Source organism: Pygoscelis adeliae, unplaced genomic scaffold (genome assembly GCF_000699105.1).
Source record: "Pygoscelis adeliae isolate BGI_AS28 unplaced genomic scaffold, ASM69910v1 Scaffold31, whole genome shotgun sequence".
NCBI classification, from domain to species: Eukaryota; Metazoa; Chordata; class Aves; order Sphenisciformes; family Spheniscidae; genus Pygoscelis; species Pygoscelis adeliae.
Window position 1 is genome coordinate 1,968,661 of NW_008824233.1, and position 21,709 is coordinate 1,990,369.

At 38.3% G+C, this 21,709-nt stretch overlaps 1 protein-coding gene across 1 annotated transcript in view; it reads right to left on the reverse strand.

Moving 5' to 3' along the window:
- Nucleotides 1-21,709, reverse strand: part of SEC24D (SEC24 family member D) — a 52,391-nt gene that overhangs the window by 12,492 nt on the left and 18,190 nt on the right. Inside the window, exons 8-10 of the mRNA XM_009334911.1 lie at nucleotides 8,800-8,938; nucleotides 6,957-7,072; nucleotides 3,951-4,075 (exon numbers count right to left, since the gene is read on the reverse strand). Of these exons, the coding sequence (XP_009333186.1) occupies nucleotides 3,951-4,075; nucleotides 6,957-7,072; nucleotides 8,800-8,938 (380 nt within the window). The remainder of the gene's footprint in view (nucleotides 1-3,950; nucleotides 4,076-6,956; nucleotides 7,073-8,799; nucleotides 8,939-21,709) is intronic.

Genomic DNA, 21,709 nt, shown 5'->3' on the forward strand with positions numbered 1-21,709 from the left:
TTAGATCCTCCACAGCTGTCTATCACGCAGAAAACACACCGTAGAAATTACTCATTATTGCTAGGAAGTTCCCAGGCCAACCAAAGCTAGCAAACTGCTGCTGTGAGCTGCACCTGCAGGAACACCGCAGGCAGCAGGCTCAGCCGCTGTTTTTGTGGAGGTAACTCCTCGAAGCAGTAGCCCACTCTGCCATTAGTAGCAGCGTTATTACTAGTGCTAGTTAGACCCTTACCAGGTTGAGAGTCCTAAGTTTAGCGAGCTCTTCCCCAAAAGGCAATCCTGTTCAAAAAAATTGCTCTTAATTACTAATAAAATAGCACCTTCTTGCAGCAGGGTGCTCCTCTCGTAAATGACAAGCCAAGCCTTTAGCACGAAAAATGCCAGATAAGAAGCCTGTGGTACTTGCAATTACCACAGGGCAGCCCACATGTTCTGTACAGCAACATCAAACATTTAAGCAGCCTACTTAACTTACGGTGAGATGTCACAAAACCAGCAAATACCGAGTCTGTAGTCTAATGCTTTTGCATGTTTGAAGGAGTTTCATATTCAAAGCACTGAAACTTGGAAATCCTCATTCAATTCCCAGCTATGCCACTGATCTAATTTACAACCCCAGAGGAAATTATTTAAATTATTTAATTTCTCTGTGCCTCAGTTTCCATTTGTGAAAGGGGAACAGCAAGAATTATTGTTTAATCTCACCAGGATGCAGAACTACGTACCACAAAGTTCTTTGAGACTGCAGCAATAGGAACCACAGAAGTAGCCAAGCTGATTTTATTTTCTTTAGTTTATAAAAGAAGTCACTCACGGAAGGTTATGATTGTAAAAAATTTAACACAAAGAAATATGCTAATCGACAAACAGGATACCATAATGCACACAGACTCATACAGATGTTACTATCACACCAAAAGAATTTAATAACGGAGCCCTACCATAGTATTTCCAATTACTAGGCACTTAGGGAAAAAAAATCTACTATTTACCCTTCACTCTAACCTCTGAAGAAACAAGGGAGTGTTAACAGTCACCCTGAGCCTTCACCACAGCAAAGCAGCCAGGGTTTGAAAATATTTATCCTCCGAAGGAGTATAAAGCCTTGGCCCCACCAAAGTCAACGGCAAGGCCTCCATCCCGTCGCACTGCAACCAACAGATTGCATTTCATGACTTCACAAATGCTCGCAAAATCAAAAGTCTAACTAAAGAGGAGAAACAACACAAATACACTTTCACTGCAATTCTTGCTTATTTTCAAATAGAAAAGACTGTCAGCCTTCTTCCTGGCTATCAAATCTGTTTGGCTTCAAAGGAAAAAAAAAAAATTGTCATCGCCAGTTTCACAAGCTTCATGTAAAAGCTTGAGCTTGGGAGAGAAATAAGTTTTCTCGTCTACAATCTTTAACGCTCATGTCGGTCTAGAACGTTAATCTACCATTCATGTTTTATGGGAACACAGCTGGATGAGAAAGGAGCTGCTTTGATCTAAACCAAATCAATATTCTATATTGAACACACTCCATAAAGAAGCGTTTTAAATAATTCCTCCAAGATAGGCTAACTCAAACAGATGCATCATTTTTGAATGTAAATTTCTGATCAATCCCAGCACTCAAATGCTATTTTCTTAGTGACGTGATTAACGGGGAGCGTTCAGGAGCTTGATGAGGACAAGGTATTATTAACTTTCTACACATGCAGCACTCTCCTACTTCAAAGAGAAGTATCCACATCATCCCGGTAGTCCCAAAGTTGTTACACAGCAGGTATTCGGGACAATTTTTTCAGATACTGCTCTTACCTGTGGCAGTCTGTTCTGCTGCACTTCATCCAATTTCTTCTACCGTATTTTTAAAGATTAGCTGTAAATATAGCAGCTGATTGCCTATGTAGCTCACACACTATTTAGTTCTTTTTAAAGTCTCAGAATGAGATGTCTGGATCATACGTACAGAAACACATACAAATGTGTTTTTTTTTTAAATTATGCACCTAAAAATCATATTTGCACAACTAGTTAGCCTGATTTTCTGAGCTCAGAAGCACAATTTCTATAAGCACATTTCTCTGTATTTCTCTAAATACAGAGTCCGGGGTTTCTGGTTTGGAACATGTAAGTTTGAAAAATGTCTGCTCTAAAATTTCAAGAAAGCAAATAATGGGTTTTCTGCTGTGCTGCAAGTCTACAAAAACACAAAGTTCTTAACACCAGGTATCGAGCCACCTACCTTAATCCTTTCTTTGCTACCTCTGACTTCTCACTTCGCCGCCACTTTCACGGGCTTACCCGGCACAGGCCTTTACACCAATGGCCCTTCAGTGACACAGATCGCTTTGCTACCCCAAGTCTTTCCTCTTAAAGATATGAGCACAGGGTGAATTCCCAGCACAGGGTTTTCACCTCATGTAGTAACAGCAGAATATTTTTGCAGGTGTCTTTGTCCAGCAACAGAAAATTAACACACAGCGACCTTTGTGCCTCAGCACCAAAACAGAAGTTTCACCACAAATTCTGGTGGAATGCCTTATGATTTTTTCTTTTAAAATTAATACTGTTTCAAGACAACAGGCGAGTCTTTGAAGAAACTGAAGGGCCTGCCCTTTATTTTTTGTCATTGCTTTTTTCTGTGGACATGAAAACTTTGGCCCTGCAAACAAATTATTTAGCAGCAGATCTCTGCAGAGTGCTGGTGAGGAGAAGAATTAATGTGTCATTTCTGTGATGTAGATACACTTGCTTTCATTTTTCCTCAACTTTCCCTATTCAAGCCTAGGTGTTTCTAAACTGCCGACTGCTTTTTGTTACTACACTCATGCCTTTTACTATCTTCAGAGTCACGACCAATCCTGATGGAAAGCTCTGAGATATGTTCAGGATAATATCAAACACTTGTGTCTCCAGTGTAATCTTCAATGACAAAGTACTTGAGAGATGGCCTTACATGGGCATCTGACAAACTAACCCCCCACCCTGGACTGGAATTTCTTTCATGCACAGAGATCCCAGAAGGACATACGATAAAAGATTTTTAACGTATCCCAGATTAGCTTAAGGATCTCATCTCCCACCCTTCCTCACTTTGCTCTCTGTTCTCCCTCTGCAAGTATTGTTATTTGGAATGCATCTTCCTTCTGTACGTTCTTCAATGCTTTTATATGCCTTCACTACTTTTATATGCCTTCACTGAGAAACATCTTGTCTACTTAATTTCTCAGCCTTTCACTGCTCTCATTTAACTATGTGTGTCTGTATTATTTAAACTTTAATGAACATATTTAATGAAAACTGTACTAATATACTATACTAAAAACTATACTACACTAAAATAATATACTGTCATTAATATTGATCAGTAGTTATACTACTACTGTGTGTTTAATGCTCACAAAGCAAATGTGCTGTATTTCATAAAATGTTTGTTGCCTACAAGATTTGTTCTCCTCTCAGATACACACCAGGACAGTCTCACAGCACAGCAAGAAGCTTTAAAAGTTTTGCTAATTAACAGTAAGAGCTAAAGATACAAGCCACCACCGCTATGGCTTTAGAGAGACTCGCCATTCTTGACTATTCTGGTGTTGATATTTCCCTGTTTAATTTAATGACAAAAGCAGCATTGCAGTAAACAGAACTACAGCAAGTAAAGTCAAAACTACAAGCAGGGACTTGGCTGATAATACCACTAGAGTTCACTACAAGAAAGGAAAATGCATGCTACATGTGCAATTAGTATGACAGATTCTTTCCATTCATACGGTAAGTCCAGACATCAAAGTTTAAGAACTCCCAGCAGTGTTATAATTAACATTTGGTCACTACCACCCAAAAATGCCTGTACTGTAAATTCTGACATTTTCTGTAGCTTGTTTTCACCTCTCAACATGCAAAGCTGCACGAAAACTGCAGTGTAGTGAGTTAAGCAAAGCACACTTATGTTTCTTTACCTTGGAAGCTTATCTAGGAGAGTCTTCAGTTCGTCACATATGAGTTTAACTAGGCCGCTGTTTATGTTTCTGTACGATACATCAATCATGAAGATATAAGCTGGTGGCTTTGGAGGCTTGTTGTTCTACAGAAAAAATGACCATTCACAGGGAAAATTAGACAGTGTCCTGTTATGTCGAAAAAATTTACAGGTGGTACCATAAGGCAAACTAAATACAGTGTTCACTTGTTTGAAAAATGCTATGGATCATAAATAGTAACTACTGCAGAAAGCTGACACGTATTGGGTGAAGTCCACCCCTGGAACAAAACATTATTACTGGAAAATAGCATCTTAATGGAATAAAATATGTAAAGGGTAACAGTTTATTAGATAAGATGAAACACAAACATTTTCTGCTGGAATTCAAGTGTTTAAACAAATTTGCCTTTTGGCTTTTTTCTGTACCCATACTGTTGCTGCACTCCCTATATCAATACACAATGCCATTCTGTTAATGTGAATGCTTAAATTCAGTTTTTGTTAGCGTTTGCCTCTAACAACTGTTAAGTGACTTCTAACCGATCTGGAAACAGAAAATACAACTTAGGTACTGAACCTGAATTAAAATATCTCAGTTCTTAGCAGTACTAAGTGGTGACCATCTGCATCCTGTCTGTCTGTCTTGCTGTCTCATGCTCCAATGCATTCTGGACAGCTGACCTGTACTTTCAGGAATAAGCTGACTTTCTGTAAGATAATCAAAGCATGAGAGTGGAACATTCAATGTGTGCAACTGCTGCACATACAGCAGTGACTTGGGCAGGTATGGATTCCTTCGGGAATTCCTCTTATTCATAATGTAAGTGGCATACAAACCGTGACATACGCTACCGGCACAAGTTTCTGTAAGTAAGAAAAAGTAAGATGAAGGGGTTTTGTTTCCAAATAAAGCAATGTAATGCTTAGAGATGTACCCAGGAAGAAGGTCATAGAAAGTGAACATAGCAACAGTAATCATCATACTCCCTACGATCAGTTTTCCTAATTCCCATTAAGACAAGTAGTGGTCATTACTTGGTGTCAAATTCAGGACAGCTTTTCCATTATACTGTTACACTGCCTTCATATACAGAGTTCTGACCAACCAAATTTTACTTGTTAAACTAAACCTCAGAGAACTCCATTTAAGAAAAAAATCATCTAACCCTTGAATCATGACTTATCCATAGTCCCTGGCACGCTTTAAACTAAACACTATACCCTTGATCTCACTTCATTTGAATAATGTAAATCAGGATTAATTCCTGTGAACTAAAACCAGGCAGTATTTTTAAAAGCTGTTCTGTTTACTGTACTTGGACTCTAGTTTCAAAAACTGTATCAAGCACTACTTCTAAACTCCTGTATCACATCACCATTTAGAAAGAATCCCTGCGTAATTTCTGACAAATATATGGTCGAAACGAGGACTTGTGTTCTTGCCACATCCACTTAGCAGGAGCGCAATAATGCAAAACAGCTGTTATTTGTTAACATTTTTCCTAGCTGTTCATCCTTGTCATTTGATAAGCACAAAAGGAAATGACTTTTCAGTTCTGGTCTTAAACTGGATTTATAAGAGAATTAAGCCTTTGCAACTTGGAGCAAAATGAAAAATTAATTATAAAATAATGTTAACTTCTGTAAAATTTAATGACTTTGCATTTCCAGCGTCTTAATTTCGTAAGGGATTTCTTCTTTGTAACATTCTAGTAAGTCTATGGACGGGTCTTTGCAACAAGAAAACAGACCATACTGGATGACTTATCAAGGAAACTCCCTGATTTAAGCTATATGGCAAAAGCCACTGCACTGGAAGATGCATTGTGATGATGACTGCATCACACAGTGTTACACTCTGGAGTAGAGAAAAAGAACCGTGAAAATGGCACACAGTCATTCAGTACACGAGTTTTCAAAAGTTTAGCTGCCAGAAATCAGCAAAGCTTAACCGAATCTGATGGAGCTACAGTGGATGTACACTGAGGATCCCGCACCGTATTTCCGTAACGCCTCACTACAATTCTCTCCTGTTCTGGGGTTTAACCCGGATTTCAATAAAATCTATATAGGTCGTCTCAGGGATTTCACTGGATTTTGGAACAGTACCCTAGTGAGAAAGCAGAATTAAACCTGTTCATTTTCTTCACACCAGCAATAATTTTATGCTCTGAGGAAGTTACTGGTATCTACTTCAAGACTTTGTAGGATCCAGTCGCCTTTCCTAACCTTATCATGACCTCGATTCCACTGACAGGAAGAAAATTCTGTCTAATTTCAGCAAGAACAGAAAAATATGCCCATTCTGTGGACAGATGAAGTCACACTTGCAGTTCTGTAAAATGAGCTAAAGTTTGAAAAGTTTAAGTAATTTATGCTTTCAGAAGTTATCGAATACAGTTCTCTAATAAAATCAACTACAAATATTTATAGTGATTCGAGTGGGCTTTGGACTGAGTTCTTCAGTGAGTTAATATTAGGAGAGAGAACCCATTCCGTTGTAACTTACCATTACTTACTGGTCAGAATACTAAAACTACTCTTGCCAGGAAAAGATTACAAGGTCAAATTCCCGTGCTAAGGTTTTCAATATTGGGAAGGCAATTTAGGCATGTGTCTGTCTTCAAGATCAATAGAAGACATGCATCTAAAAATGCAACACTGCATCAGGATTTCAACTATAGCCTCTAAACAGTGCAACATGCTAGCTAGGACCAAACGAACGCCCCAGTTAAAGACTGCTGATCCACGACTTGGCTGCGCTATTTGTTATTCTTTCTTGCTAGTCTCATACCCTGTAGCACAAAAGAACAAAACATAATATTGTAAGCTTAAATTCTCTGCATCTCTCTACATTTTCTAGAATGTTCCTGGACTCTTGATATTCAGCTTACAAGCGCATTTACTCTACTGTAGGCATTTAAAGGATTTTGTTTGTTTTGACATAAAATTGTAAATTAGTTTGCATGCTGGAAATACTCACTCGGCAATAATCCAAAGTAGCAACGTACTCGTAAGATCCCAGAGATAGCTCAGGCCTTTCATAGTGGTCTACCCGTCGGCCAATGTGGTCCAGATGTTGAAAGAAGAATGGAGGGACTAAAAGCCAACACAAGAGCGGGAAAAAACCTTTATATTTTGGGGAGGAGGGGAACAATCCAACAACTTCTTTCAATAGATACAACGTACTAATGTAGGCTCTTCTGTTACTGATCAAGGGAAGAGTTTAAACACTTATCCAGGTTGCAATGTTTGGGGTTTTTTTTCCACATTGGCTTAAGAAACCCCAAACAAACAAAAACCCAAAACATTCTAGTAATGCCAGCTCCTTTTGTATTTGGAGGATAGGGCATATTCCCCTATAAATGTCCATATTCTCCCACCTCTACACTGTCAGGCTTGAGTAGGTAAAACTGACTCAGGACATTTCCACAGGTAGGAGCCTGTGTTACCCTCAGGATACAGACTTGAGAGTGACTATTTTGTCAGTAGATACAGTCTACTCAAAGCTTAATTCAAGTCACTGGAGCCAGAGCTCTGCGGTAAAAACAGCACTTTTCCTAAAGCCTGTACTGCTTTATCCAAAAATACCACTTCACTGGAAATAGCTCTACAAGGTTCACAACCCTGGCCTACTGTACAGCAAAGTACATTGGGTACATTATATCGGGAACCTTCTGCGGCTACAGATAAAAGGTGCAGAACTCCAAAGCATTAAGAAATCAAGTGGGTTTGCCACCAACAATTTATACACAGCTAGTCTAATGGTTAGAGTCATACCGGGGAAGAGTTGCCTCTGGATTTTAGCTCCTCTTTCCTCAATCAATATATATTTAGAATGCTTATTTTTCACATTTTTGCCTGTAAAAAGTGTATGTGTGTGTGAGTGGGGTGAATATCTACCTAGTTTGTTGGCCATTTTTAGTCCTCATTAAAGTTTTCTTGTAAATGCTTTCTGACTTGGGTAAAAGACACTGTAGTAATACAAAGCATGATTTAAAATGACACTGCAACTTAAATGTCTTTCTTAAAATGTTCACAATGCATTTAAATTTCTCTTTATGAGAGTTTAAATTGCTAACAAACTATGAATTTGTTATCTGCTACGCTTGCACAAACGTTTGAGCGTCAGGCAGAAAAGAAGTTGGAACAAGTCTGTCAAGGTTCACATTTCAGAGTTGAAAAGATTACTGTATTAGGGAAAGCACTATACTGCTGTGATCCAGCTGAGGAAATCCAGCTTGATACAAATGTCTAGAAAGGCTAGTTCTGGCAAAGATTTGGGATTTAGCCAAGAGCGCAAGAACAGTTATGAGTCACATGCAGCACACTTGAACAAATATGGCATGGTATCTTCTGTGAAAACCAACACTTGTCACAGCAAGATTAATAGGTTATTTAACCACTGCATCCACAGTCACGGACAGGACTATGCTAACACGGTTCTGAATATTTGGTTCTTGCTGGACATTTAGATTTCTTGAAGAAATTTATTTTCTCCACACAGAAGTTGCTTTCAGTTAGCAATACAAGCAGCTTTGCATCCTATGATGACATAGTATTTTTAAGTAAAGTTTTGATCGTATCAGACTGGACTTCCATGAATCAGCATTATTCTTCATGCATTTATTTTTTTAAATTGTACTGAACAAACGTTTTTACGTATTCTTCTTGGGTAGTATTTTTTTTTATTTGTGAAACAGGCCTAGTTACTGCACCTCACTAAACTATTTTCTCAGCAAGTCAAGAAAATCCTTTTAGAGATGTGGCATCTTTTTAGTTTTATGGAATCTGTATGAATCACAGATCAGAGAAACATCACTTACCGTCGTTTATACAACTGCAAAATCCACACTGGTATCTTCTTCCACCTTCAATAAACTGCATGAAGGGACACATATAAGCTTTGCACCTGTTGCATCGGATTGGTCCAGTCTCACCATGGTTTACAACATAAAGAGGTGTCTAGATGAAGAGGTACATGAAGTTATAATAAGCAATGCAAACTTGAAACCAAACCAAGTGAGCTAGAAAGCTACTGCTTGGACTTAATCCTTATGAGAGATCCCCTGACCAAGAGATCATTCATTGTTCAGCATTTACCCAAAATCCGCAGTACGGTTCGCTCAATCCCATAGGTCCCCTGAGGGGCCAAATTTACAAGTTCACAGGCCGTATTCTGACATTTATCAGAAAGAAAGGATTCACACTGAAAGCCAACAAAGTTTTGAAACCGTTGGAAGTTTAGGGCTCCAGGCTGATTTTCTCCAGCAAAGGGTTTTTACAGCTCACTAAGAGAAATCTGCTTGGAGTCAGGTATTTTGCTTTCTCTGTCAGACTGAGCTTTTCCTGAAGAAATCTATTGCTGCTCATCTATTGCATAGTCTCTCAAACAGATATTTGCTAAGAAAGAAGCTTCTAATATTTTGTCCTAAATGTTGCCCCCTCAATGCTGCCATGTTACATGCTATACTAACGTTTAAATGTTGTCAGGGTCACCAGCTAGAGTAGAAGATTTAGAAGAAATACTAATATTTATTGAAGGAAAGTACATACAGCAAACAAATACAGTACCTCAAGCACTTGTCAGTATAATTACACTGACCATGCTTGCTTACAGCCTCTGCCAAAAACCACAGCTAATGGAAGACATTTTCCAGATGCCTCTTTCAGTAATAACTGCAGCAATTGAAAGATTCCTGTGATTATACTTAATATTAGAAAAGCCATACCTGAAATTGCTATAAAAATGGAAGTTTGTTCAATTATTTGTGAAACTCTACAGAGCATAAACATGTTTTGTATTTTTCTTTTTTTCTTACTCCCTTCAATCCCAACTAAAAATCTCTGGATGTAAGAATAAGAAATCCAGAGTTTGGACACGTAACAGATCTCTACAAGAGGAAAAATGCTGACAGCCTTTGAATGCTAAAACAGTACCGCTAGCATATTCACCTTTTTTTTTAATTATGCTGTCTCTTCTTATAGAATGGACATATTTCATCTATTATACACTTTATCTTTTATTGGAGCATAAGAGTCTCTGAATACCTAGAAAATCATTCATGTCCTTCAGGCATTCACTGCTTACATATATTTTATTGTTTGTTTATATTTTACAGAGACTATTTTACTCATTTATTTCTCCAAAGGGTTTCATGTTTTTGCCAAAGATTTTATACATATGAGAGTAGATTTTTACTACCTGGGTTTCAAGTGCTCCCTCCCACTCTACTGAGATATTATTTTACTTTGTGCTCTTTCTTCTATGAAAATTGCATTTAACACAAATTAACCAATAATGTCAGCTGGCAAACTATCAGGATCATTTTTCAGACATGAAAGCTTTGGCTATAAAACCTGCTCATCAGCCACAAGCGCTTTATAAGTTTTAAAACTTCTGGGTTTTGTTCATTACTTGGCAATTTTCTGATTATCATTCTGCTGTATTAGTTTAATGAGGCCTGGATCTGGTTTGCAGTTAATATTATTATAGTATCTGACCTGATAGGGGAAAAAAAACAAGACTAAAACAACTCCTGATGCATTTATACACATTGATTTAGTAATTTTAAACCTTGTTTTGATATATTTAATGTTATCCAAGAGCAAAGAAAAATTACCCCCAAATGATCATATTTTGAAATACCAAAATTAAGACCTTTAAATAAAAAGCATGAACAAGAACAGTCAAAAACTAAATGCCATGAAGTTCAGAGCCCAGGTGTCCACATTCTTATACATACTTAATAAATTACCTATTGAAAGACAGCAGAAATAAAAATAATGGGTTTTTTTCCTGGTCTTTTCATATTTGGAGTGGAAATTTTAGTTTTCCCCTCCCTCTAAGCTTCTTTAAAAAATATTACAAAGTCCTCTTTAAAATGTGGGGTTCGAGCCTCAGTAGCCTAAGGGTTATGTTTGCAAACATTTACATGCACATTTAACGTTATGCATTAAATGGTTGTCTTGAAGTTACTGAAACTATGTGCACTGCACGAGGTTAAAACGTGCTCAAGTCTTAAGAAAATAGTATTCACAGGCACTGTTCTGTAAACATATACTAGGCTGGATTCTGTTTTGTCTTGCCCAGAGAAATAAAGGATGAAACACCAATAAAATCATACTGCAGAAGCTAGCTATTTTTTCTTCCTAATAAGCTTGCAGAAATGTAAAAAAAAAAAAAAGGGGGGGGGGGAGGAATCAATGAAGCAAAACCAACCAAAAATGCATGCAACAGAATTAAAGATTTTGTCTAACAAAGAAAAATCCTGAAAAAAAGCCCTATGTGTACCTTTATTGAGTCATTCATTTGGAATTTTTTGAAGTTAAATGAAATTTACATTTTAGTATTTTCTTTAAATAATTTAAAACATTACATCAATAATGAACACATCTAATGAAAAAGCTATTTGTATGCTAGCTTCAGAGTAAGCACTCGGACTGAAAGCATCAAAAACCCACTTCTTGATGTGAACAACACAGTTGTGAAAGAAACCTCAAAAAAGCTGAAATCTTCCAGGGTGTTACACCGTAAGACTAGACATTCTACCCATCAAGAGAAAGTAATTTCTGTTTGGGTGTGTAAACTGCTATTGCATTTCCAACTGTCAAAATAACTTCTGTCAGGGTGAAGTAACTTTTTAAAAAAAAATAGGTAGATCTCCATGGAAATGTACAGAGATAAATAATACTGTACATGCATTAAAAAGCATAAAGTAAAGTAATAAGTTTAAACTAATGACTGCAAAAAAGAACAATGGTCATAAAAAAGACATGGTACTAAATGGGAAAGTCTTGTTTGATGTGCTCCACTCTCTGTAGATGTCACTGTATACCAGAAGATAAAGCAGAGATCTGTTTACGGTCCCATGGAAGTCAGTGGCAAACTCTCATAGCAGCAGGGGAATAAGATAAAATACAATAAAAAAAAAAAAATCTTTGTTTGTTTGTTTTAAACAAATGCAATACTCCTTTTTCTTTTGCCTTTCCACCTATAAAGTATCAGCATTTTCTTTCCCTCCTCTCTTCAATCTCTACCAATAATAAGTGAATCGAGTTAGATATCTACCCTAACTATTTGGACATTGGCTATACTTGTGGACTTGTTATGGCCTTACACCTCTCTTCCCCCTCATGTCTTCACAAACCTTTGTCCAATTTGCCTATTTGGACCACCTAATCGAGAACAGAGACGGACCTCACAAAAAGGAACACCTACGTATTGCTTGTTAGCGTTCCAGCACTATCAAAATATAAGTATTTCTCAAAACCAATGACTAAACTAATACTTGGTAGCCTCAATCTGAACGGGATGCATAAAAGGGATTCCTTTTACGTAAGCCGAAAGAGTAGAGAGGCAGAAAGAATCAGTTGTGCTGGGAAGCAGAACATCGTATTTTTAGGTTAAAGCAAAGGAGGATTGGGCAGAAGAGATGGGAAATGCTGTAACAGACCTGCATAAACTTTCCCTTCTCTGGAACCTCAGGGCCCCGCTGGACTGCAAGTCCTGAAAGCCTATCTGATAAACCATAACTTATCCCACTATTAGTCCAAATATAGCTGGGATAGCAAGAGTTTTATTTTGGAAATAGTTCAGCAAGAACATCTCTCAGGAGTCAGAACAGTATCACAAAGCAATAGATAGACAGTGGTGGCACAGCTCCAAGATGAAATACATCCATAAAAATTTCCAAAGGGACTGTAACCTGCGCTTTAAAGCCTGAGAAAGCTGAATTACTATTGCTTGCTATAAAAATGAAGTCCTGACCCACTTCTGAGGGTTCCCTGTGATGTCTGCAAAGTATCACCGTATTCATATTGCAGAATCAGGTCCACAGCTGGAAATTATAAGTGTAGGAGTAAGGACTGTGATGAAGCTCAAGATCGTCATGGCACATCTCTCGAAAGGCATTCTAAAGAGAAAAACCTAAGAGAGCGCGCGCCTCTGCAGAACAGGAGAGGCATACACAAACACTGAAGAAAACTAGCCATTTATCACACAACACAATAAAATATATACAGCATCTGTTTTCATTGCCAGACCGGCATATAGACCAGGCTGCAAGAAAACATTTTGTAGCTGTGCTTGCAAGACACATCTCCACATGGGATGGACAGGGCACCTTGTCTTTGCCTCTTCCTACCTACCACAGCCAAGGCGGATTCCTATCCACTCCTTGACACAGACACTATCAGTACAGTGACGAGTCTACGTTAGGAGCCATGTTTTTGCCTGTAGTTTGACTCTGCCATCGTTTAGGTGCATTTAACACCCCAGGACTGAAACAACAGGAATGCTATGTATTGAACAGAGGCCCACACAACTTGCAAGGTCCGGCTACGTCCAAGAGGAACACAAAAACTCTTTCCACAAATGCAGTTTTCACAGTTAGATTAGCATCTCTATCACACCTTTACTCATCCCCACAAGAAGAGGAACTTGCCACCGGTTCTTCTATATACTTTTGAAGAACATTACCAATGGAAGACATGGAGGGTCACTCTACAGAATGTAACATTGTATACTACACGTGACAAGTTGCCTTTCCAATTGTTTGCCGGGGCAAACAATTCGACAGCACGCCCCATGAAAACCCCAGATTTAGGGGATCTAAGATTTCAGGACATGTTTAGATGAGGGCTATTTGTTTCAAAAGGAAGAGTATCTCACTGGTTTGGAGACCTGCACAGATACGTAACTCCTGACGACTTCCAATATGACAGTTCCTTAAAATTATACCCATGAACAGCAATACTACAGCAGATAAAATATCTTATACTTCTGATGTACAGCAAACACTAAACACTGTATTTGCATGGCTGATTAAAAGGAAAAAAAAGACACAAAACTGCCAACTATTTAATCCAGACAGTTCATTAAGCAGACAAGCTGTGCAGTTTGCCAGGACAACAAATTCAGAAAGGCTGTGTTTCTAGAGTTATTATTTACACTGACATTGATGCAAATCTAATTATTAAAAAATTCATATGAGAATTTTAAGGTACACTATACAATATAACTTCCTAATGAACAGAGGAGAAGGCTGTTGGCCAAGTGTGGTACCACTGCCCCAAGGAAATCCTGTGTTTAATTAGTAAAGAGATGAGGAAAAACTCCTCCGGATAATCAAAGAGAATTCTGAAATGTAACACTGATGTTTTTGGAAAAAAAAAAAACTAGGTCATGAACCAAAGTGTCTCTGTTCCCTAGAACTGTTGAAGGGGTTTGTTTTCTTTTATTATAACATCATAGATTGCTTTTGAGAAAGATTAACCAGTCTACAAATAATCCCTCGGTTTTGAGTTGCTTTACTGATTCGCATTAAAATGTCAAGAAAGCATTTCCCTTTGTGATGTTCCTACTGTCTTTTATCAGAAGCCATTCCCTCTGAAGACAGAAATTATTCTGCCTATTCTTCGTTTTTAGATGTTGAACGCTATCAGCCTGCTCAGCTGATGACTCAAGCCTATTTGGACTATCTCCTCTGCAGGGTTCACAGCAGGTTCAAGTATTTTCCGTAACACAGTGCTTTTTCATCTATTTCCTTGTTTGTTTGCATAACTGCAGCACAGCTAAAGCATCAACCATGTGATGCAGTATCTCTTGGCTATAACGTGATTTTTTTTTTTCTTTCTTTCCACACACCACATAAAAATGCAAGAAGCATGTTCAAACCTTCTTGCTCAAAAACCTTCCAGACCCAGACATTCATCTGCATACACGGCAGCACAAAAAAATACTGTAGGTGAATTTCAAGTTAACACTGCACATGGGATACGATCCAGTGTGTACTAAAATAAACAGAAAGCCAGTTATTGATTTCACTGGGTCATACCTCAGACTATCCTTGAAGTCCTTACTCAGCATTCCCTTTTTAAGGGGAGTATTGCAACTAACTGAACAGAGTTGGCAGTGTGAAGAGTGTAAATACAGGCTACTCTATTCAACATGAGAAGAAGGATTTTTGAAAGTTTGAGGACGGGGGCAAAAAATACATCTAATAATGATAAAATTTTGATGTAAAGAAACACCAAAATTAGTTAGCTTACTTTAGAACTTCCGTATTATACCGGTGATAGAAGGGGCAGAGCAGGGGGGAGACAAAAAATGGAAAAAAAAAGTTTACTATCCATGCTTAAGAGAGGCACCACAAGTTCTCCTGGTCACGATCCCAGGCCAGGAATACCAAGTGTTAACGAGTCAGCGCTCTCCAGCACTTCTCAGTTTTGAAGTGCTGACTGTTCTTTGGATGTACGGACATGCTGTATCTCAAGTGAAGGTCAGCAGCCAGGATTAACTGATGATATAAGCAGGAGTGTGAAATTGGATAATCAAGAAACTCTGCTGAACAACAGACTTTCAAAATGTTAGCACTTTGAAACAATCAGATCTCAAGCAAGACCTGCCTCAGTCCAGTCTATGCTCATCCTAGCAAGAGCAGGAGCTGGTGCAGAGGCACATACACAAGAAGAGGACAAAGGAAGGTGTAAGAGACAGCCAAACTAGCCTAGGACAGCGTTGTTGTTGTCATATCGTGTCCCCCTCGCTTCGTGTTAGCACCCCTGAGGGCGATATGCACACAATAAATCACATGAGAGGACTCAGGTTCATGCCTGTACTAATCCACAGCTCCAGTTCCCACATACCAGTATCACACATGGTCCAGCATTGCAGTCCTTGTCTGAGGTTTTTAGGTATGATTGTCACACTAACTGTAAAACCTTTGAAAAATAAGACAGGCAAATTTTAGGAAGCTTCCCAACAGAAATGGTAAGTAATAATTGCAAGGGAGGTAGTCCAGCTTTATTGATCACCGGAGTTTCACAACAAAATCAGAAGTTTGATTTTCAGTGATTTGTTCTCTGTCTGGCTTGAAATTCATTCAGCACAGAACAAAATAAAAGAAATTTAGCAATGTATTTTACAGAAGTAAGTAGAACTCAAACACACCTCATTCAGGCATCATTTTTATTTTTTGCAGATCACTTCAGGAGAGCTCTGCAGGATCTTCAAAATAGCAGAGAGAATTTGGGCTCCAAATACTATTACTACTGACTACTTTGTGACAGGCCCAGTCCCTTACATGTGCTGTGTGGTCACATCAATATTAGTTTACCCTCACATAACATTTTTCAAGACTTCTAAATAAATGACAAATCTAACACCACAGTTTAAAATACAGGCACAGCCTATAACATACAAAGATAACAGGTAAATTGGCATATCAATTCTGTTTTAGAAGGTCAAAGACCATTTAATGTAAACACAGCTGTGACCATTTCTAACATGCTCTAGAATATCCTTAGGATAGCCAATCAAGCAACACTCGTGGAACATGCAGCTCTAGGTTTAGGGAACAAATATTTAACTTGGTAAATAAATCTAAATGTAGCATAGTGATCTCTGAAGCAACACTTCTCCTAGATGAAATTCTGCATCAGAAGAACATTATCAGTGTTATTCATGTCTTTGTAGCAAGAACAAAACCAAAACCTAACCTAACTTTGGATTTCAGGAACCATTCTGGCCTGCTGGGCTATCGTCAACTTTAGAGACCAAATATGTGGGGTTTTTTCTTTTTATATGTACGCACACACATATCTAGGTGGGTAGACAGGTGTGTGTGTGTGTAAATATATGTGTGTGTGTATATAGAGTATTTTTCAGCATTTGAGAGAAAAGCAATTACTGACTTAAGATCATGCATGAAAGTCTGATGAATGGCGGGCTTCTTTCCTTCTTGAAAACCTGGAGTTGTTTCTCTTTTGTTAGAAGGCATTACTGTGACTTTTTGAACCAGCTACTCATGTTTGCATTCCTGAGAGCTTCTACAATAGGAACTCTCTTGCTCCTATTTTTGTGCAGCCAAACATATTAAAGAAAGAAACTTTAATTAGAAAAAAAAAAAAAAAGACAGGTTTAAGAGTGTTTTAATTGGAGGTAGAAAAAATAGTTCTGCTTATCTCCAGGCCTTCTTGAACAATGTTTATTAGTAAACATGCCTCTAAGGCTAATTAGGCTAATTCCACTGAAATCAGAAAGAACTGGGCATACTTAAAGTGTCACGCTGCATTCACAAGCCAACTGTAGCTAGCCAATTGCCACAGGAGTACTCAGAAAGTATAAGGAGAATTTTTGCTATGTGAACAAAAAGCAGCACTGAATATCTTCACCTCTGAAGCAAGGATATTTGGGATGAGTTTAATAGCCTTTTTAAAAGTCAAGTTCTTTCTATGATGTTAGTTTTGAAGGTCAATAGCAAAACTAGCTGTTACTTTAAAAATACCACATCAGGTAGGAATGTTCATACTCCGAGTATCTCTCCCATGAATACTTTCACTACTATGATAGCTGGGATGCTTCAAGTAGACTCCAGAACCTCCAAACATTATTAATGTTTGTATGCAACTACCCTCCTCTCTTTTATTAACACTGAGCTATAGCTGAATGTCACAAGTAAGGGGCTGGGCTGAACCGAGTTATGAGCTAAGCAATCCTGCGAAGGCCGCAGACTTGTTCTATTGCTCCCTTACTCTAGGGCTGAGGAGGCAATCTATGCCTCTATTTAGCAAGCTTGGATTACCTAATTCTGTTGAACACCATATGAAAAAGCAGCCCCCTCCGCCTGTTTCCTGGCCTACAAGAAGAGGAGCTTCCCTTCCCACAGAATCAATGAAGGGACATTCTGTAAAAGAAGGCTTAGTCTCTCCTATTTTTCTACAGGACAGCATTAGAGCCTGCTATGATTAGGCCATGTGCAATGTTTCTTTGATACAAAAAAACCAAAAACAAACCACCCAACCACAACCCCCCCCAACACAGCTTCCTATTCAACTTTAAAAAACATTTTTTCTATGTAATTACACACTTTACACGGTTGCATCCAAAATACAATCCTGCACTAACATGCACAGATAAGTAAAATACGTATAAACTAAAAATGCAATAACTTCAGTTTAAAAAGCAAAACATGAACTTCTCCTCCTGAACTTACTAAATACCAGAGTGCTCTGACTCTGTGAAGTTTCCAGGGTAACTGAGTAACAGCCCTGACGGCTTAAGGTTAGAGCTTGCACAGACTTAAAATGTTTAATGTACTGCTGTTGCTACGATCAACTTTGGCCAGTGCATAAGAGGAGACAAACACCATTTCGGGAGACCAACGCACAGTCCGTGGAGGAAAATGCACACACAGAATGGCAGATGCCACTCAAGCACTATTTTGAGTCAGAGGTATCTAGCTATAGCAAAAGTAATTTTTTACTTGAGTGTCACTTCTGTTGGCAAAACAAATTATCAATATTGTTGGCCAGCTAATTAAGTGGATATGAATGTTACTTTTTCTTTCCCTTCTGTATTTACCGTTGCTTAGTCAGGTTTTTCTTCTGCTATTACCATTCTGAAGAACAGTCTCCAACTTATCAGAAACTACTTACAACATGTTCAGAAAGGCATTTTCCCAGTCTAAATTTCAAATTTGTAAAAAAATAATCAGGAACTCTGATTACAATATGAATAAGGTCTATATAAATGTCAAATTTCAAGTCACTGTCCCCATCTCTTTCAGAACTACCTCCTTGCCATAACAACACTGGTGCATGGAACAACATACTACAGAAATATTTTAAAGAATACACTTCAAGAGTATTTTAAAACATACACTAAAAACAAAAAGGCAGAAAAAACTAAATCGGGAAATTTACTTGAATTAGGAAAAGCTGTGCTGCCAAAGCCTTTGCTAAATTTGGCTCTGAAAGGTCATTCTAGTTACGGAGTGTAGTTACAGCCCAATAGGCTAACAAAAAACTTTCTCCTAGATGATGAAGTCTTGGGAAGCAATCCAGTTCCAAATGCTTTACTACCAAATGCAGACTAGCACGGGGCATACTCCATAAAGCAAGCCTCATCTAATTTATGCACCTCTAAATTAGGCATTGTGAAACCCAGCTTACAGGCACTGGCCTCCAGAGTGATACAAAACTTTCTGGGTGAGGCACCTTGAGATGCGTGAGGGTTCTGGGCTTTTCATATCATGCATGGGAGAGTCAGGCACCCCAGAGGAGCTATGCAAAAACCCCAGACATTAACCTGGCGCTAGCTAGTTGAAAAACATTAAAATAAAATAGCTTTGACAGAGCAACAAAGCTTGTCAAATACCCATCCTGCTCCATAGTCCAGGCAGACTCAGAACTACGAGACCAGAGTCTCACAGTTCTCTCCCACATGAAGGCATCAACAAGGATGCTTTGGAACTTGTTTTATTTTAATATCTGGAAAATGGAAGAAATAGTAATGCTTAGGCTCACACTTCCCAGCATGGTATACAGCAATGAGTTCAGGATACAAGTTTATGCTACCTGAACAGTCTCTATATGGATTGATTGTTCCAAAGAGCTCGACAGAATAGCTGTTCTTAGCAGTCCTAAGAACAAGGAGGAATATCTGGTAGCATGGCTCTACCCCGAAACTACCTAGCCTAGCTGTAATCTACAGTGTGGTATTGGTGCATGTGTTCTCTTTCTGCTCCTCTGACTTCATCTGTGGAAGTTTAAACGGAGGCAATGAATTCTTCTGTACAAACTGGCAAATAGCTTGGGGGTCAGCCCCCCTTTCCTGGAGGGTGAAAAAGCGTTCCAACGTGGTCAGACTAAGTGTCCTAACTATTAAGTCATATCGCATGTGCAAGGCTTCTACTCTTACCGTGTTTTAGAAAAACATAACAACTAGCACAGATTACTTTGACAGTGTGGCCACAGACATTGACAAAAATCATTCTCTGCTGGATCTTGGACAATCCAGAGACCAGAACTGCTGAGCACACAAAGCTATCTGTCCCACTTACAATTCAGAGATAGCAAAATATTATCTCCTCACTGGTCAACAGCTGCTGTTTTTGCTGTGGAGTACTCATTCGAAAGAAGGAAGCTTTTGTTACCTACACTGGAGAGAAGTCCAGTATTGTCAACAGACATGAAGCAATTTTGAATAACCTAGGTATAAAGGGTCATATGAAGTCTACACAAAGGAAAAAGGTCATTAAACATTCAATAAGCTCTGACATTTCATTTCCAGCAGTCGTGAATATGAAGAGGAATCTCATTTGTGTCAAGCCCCGAGTACATACGGGGATTACAAAGTTACAAGCCAACATTGAGAAGGGTGAGACATTTCAAAACAGACAGCAGGGCAAAACTGTCACCAATCTCTTTCAGAACCTTTTCTTCAGAAAGTTTTCTTAAAACTATCATCTTTTGATAGTTTAAAAAAAAGCTTACTAGTAGTACGGACAGTTTTACTGTCTAACCATGCAATTCCTGTCTAAAAAGACTCACAGTGTGAAATTCTGAACTGTACCTAAAACCAACTGCTTACATAAGCTTCAGCACCCAAAAGGAAAGAAGGCAGCAATACAAAAAGAAACTTTACATAGAATTCTGGGTGATCCCAGAGCTACAGACCAGCAAGTCCTACTTCCGCAGAAAGCAAATTGGTAGATACTACAATGGAGGAGAACATAAAAAGACACACAGATGAATAGGACATACAGAGGAAGAGCTGACATGGCTCTTGCGGAGGGGTGTCATGACATAGACCTATTGAGTTCCATCAAGAGTCAGCCACCATGCAGATAAGCATGACCTAATCGATATAACGTATTCCTTTTGAAAAAAGTCTTTTGATGAGAGTCCCTCATCAAAAGCTCTCATGCAATATGGAGGAAAGGCCTCCTGTGAATAAATAACTAAATAAAAGACAGAAATCAAAGGGTAAAATAAAACAATGGCTTTTTACAGTGGGTAGATGTTATCAGCGAGCACCTCAAGGAGCTGTTCTGCAGTCTGTGTTTTTTAACACATCCCTAATAGAAAGGAGCAGTAAGATGTTTAGTTTGAATCGTTTCGTATTGCCTGCAAACTAAGCATTCCTCACTCTCCTCAAACCAAAGCTCTGCATGAGCACATAACCACTAATAAATGCATGTGTCTATATAAAAAAATGCTTCAAACTAAAGCTACAGCCTGCTCGCCTTTCTTACTAGCTACAGAATACAGACAGCAGAACCTGAGGCCCCACTGAGCCCAGGGTAGATTGCAAGAGTGTGGGGATTTCCCTAATTCTTCATATTTATTTAACATTCGAATGACTTCTTTAAAACCCAAAGGAGCAGACTTGGGGTCTAAAAGAAAATTTGCACTCTGGTACTTGACTTTGTTCTTGAAACAACAAAAAAATATTTATAACACTGCATCATGTGCTAGTTATTCACCTCACTCAATTTTTAGCTTCTGCTAACCTTACAGCTCTACCTAAGAAACCGTACTATCATCCCTGTAAAAACCACGGCTTTCCAGACAGCTCAGCTGCATTGGTCATCATCAAAGTTCCCTATCCTGAAAAGGTTAAATGGCTTTTAGCTCATGAACACCAGCATTTCTGAGAAGTAATTCCATTCCAATTTTATCTTTTAACTAGTTAATTAACTGAGGAGAAAATGAAAAGTGAAATATTGAATTCCCACCAATGAATATTTCATTAAAAAAAATTTCAAATAAATAGGAAATAACATGGTAGAGAATGACGACAATAGTTACTAAGGAGCAAAGAAGAAGGTAATTTAGATATTTAAATATTTAAATCTATAATTATTTGGAGTTGTTTATATTTGCTTTTACAACATGAAATACTCTTAACTACCTTTTGTTAGCAAGTAGTATTAAATGTTAAATCAAGAT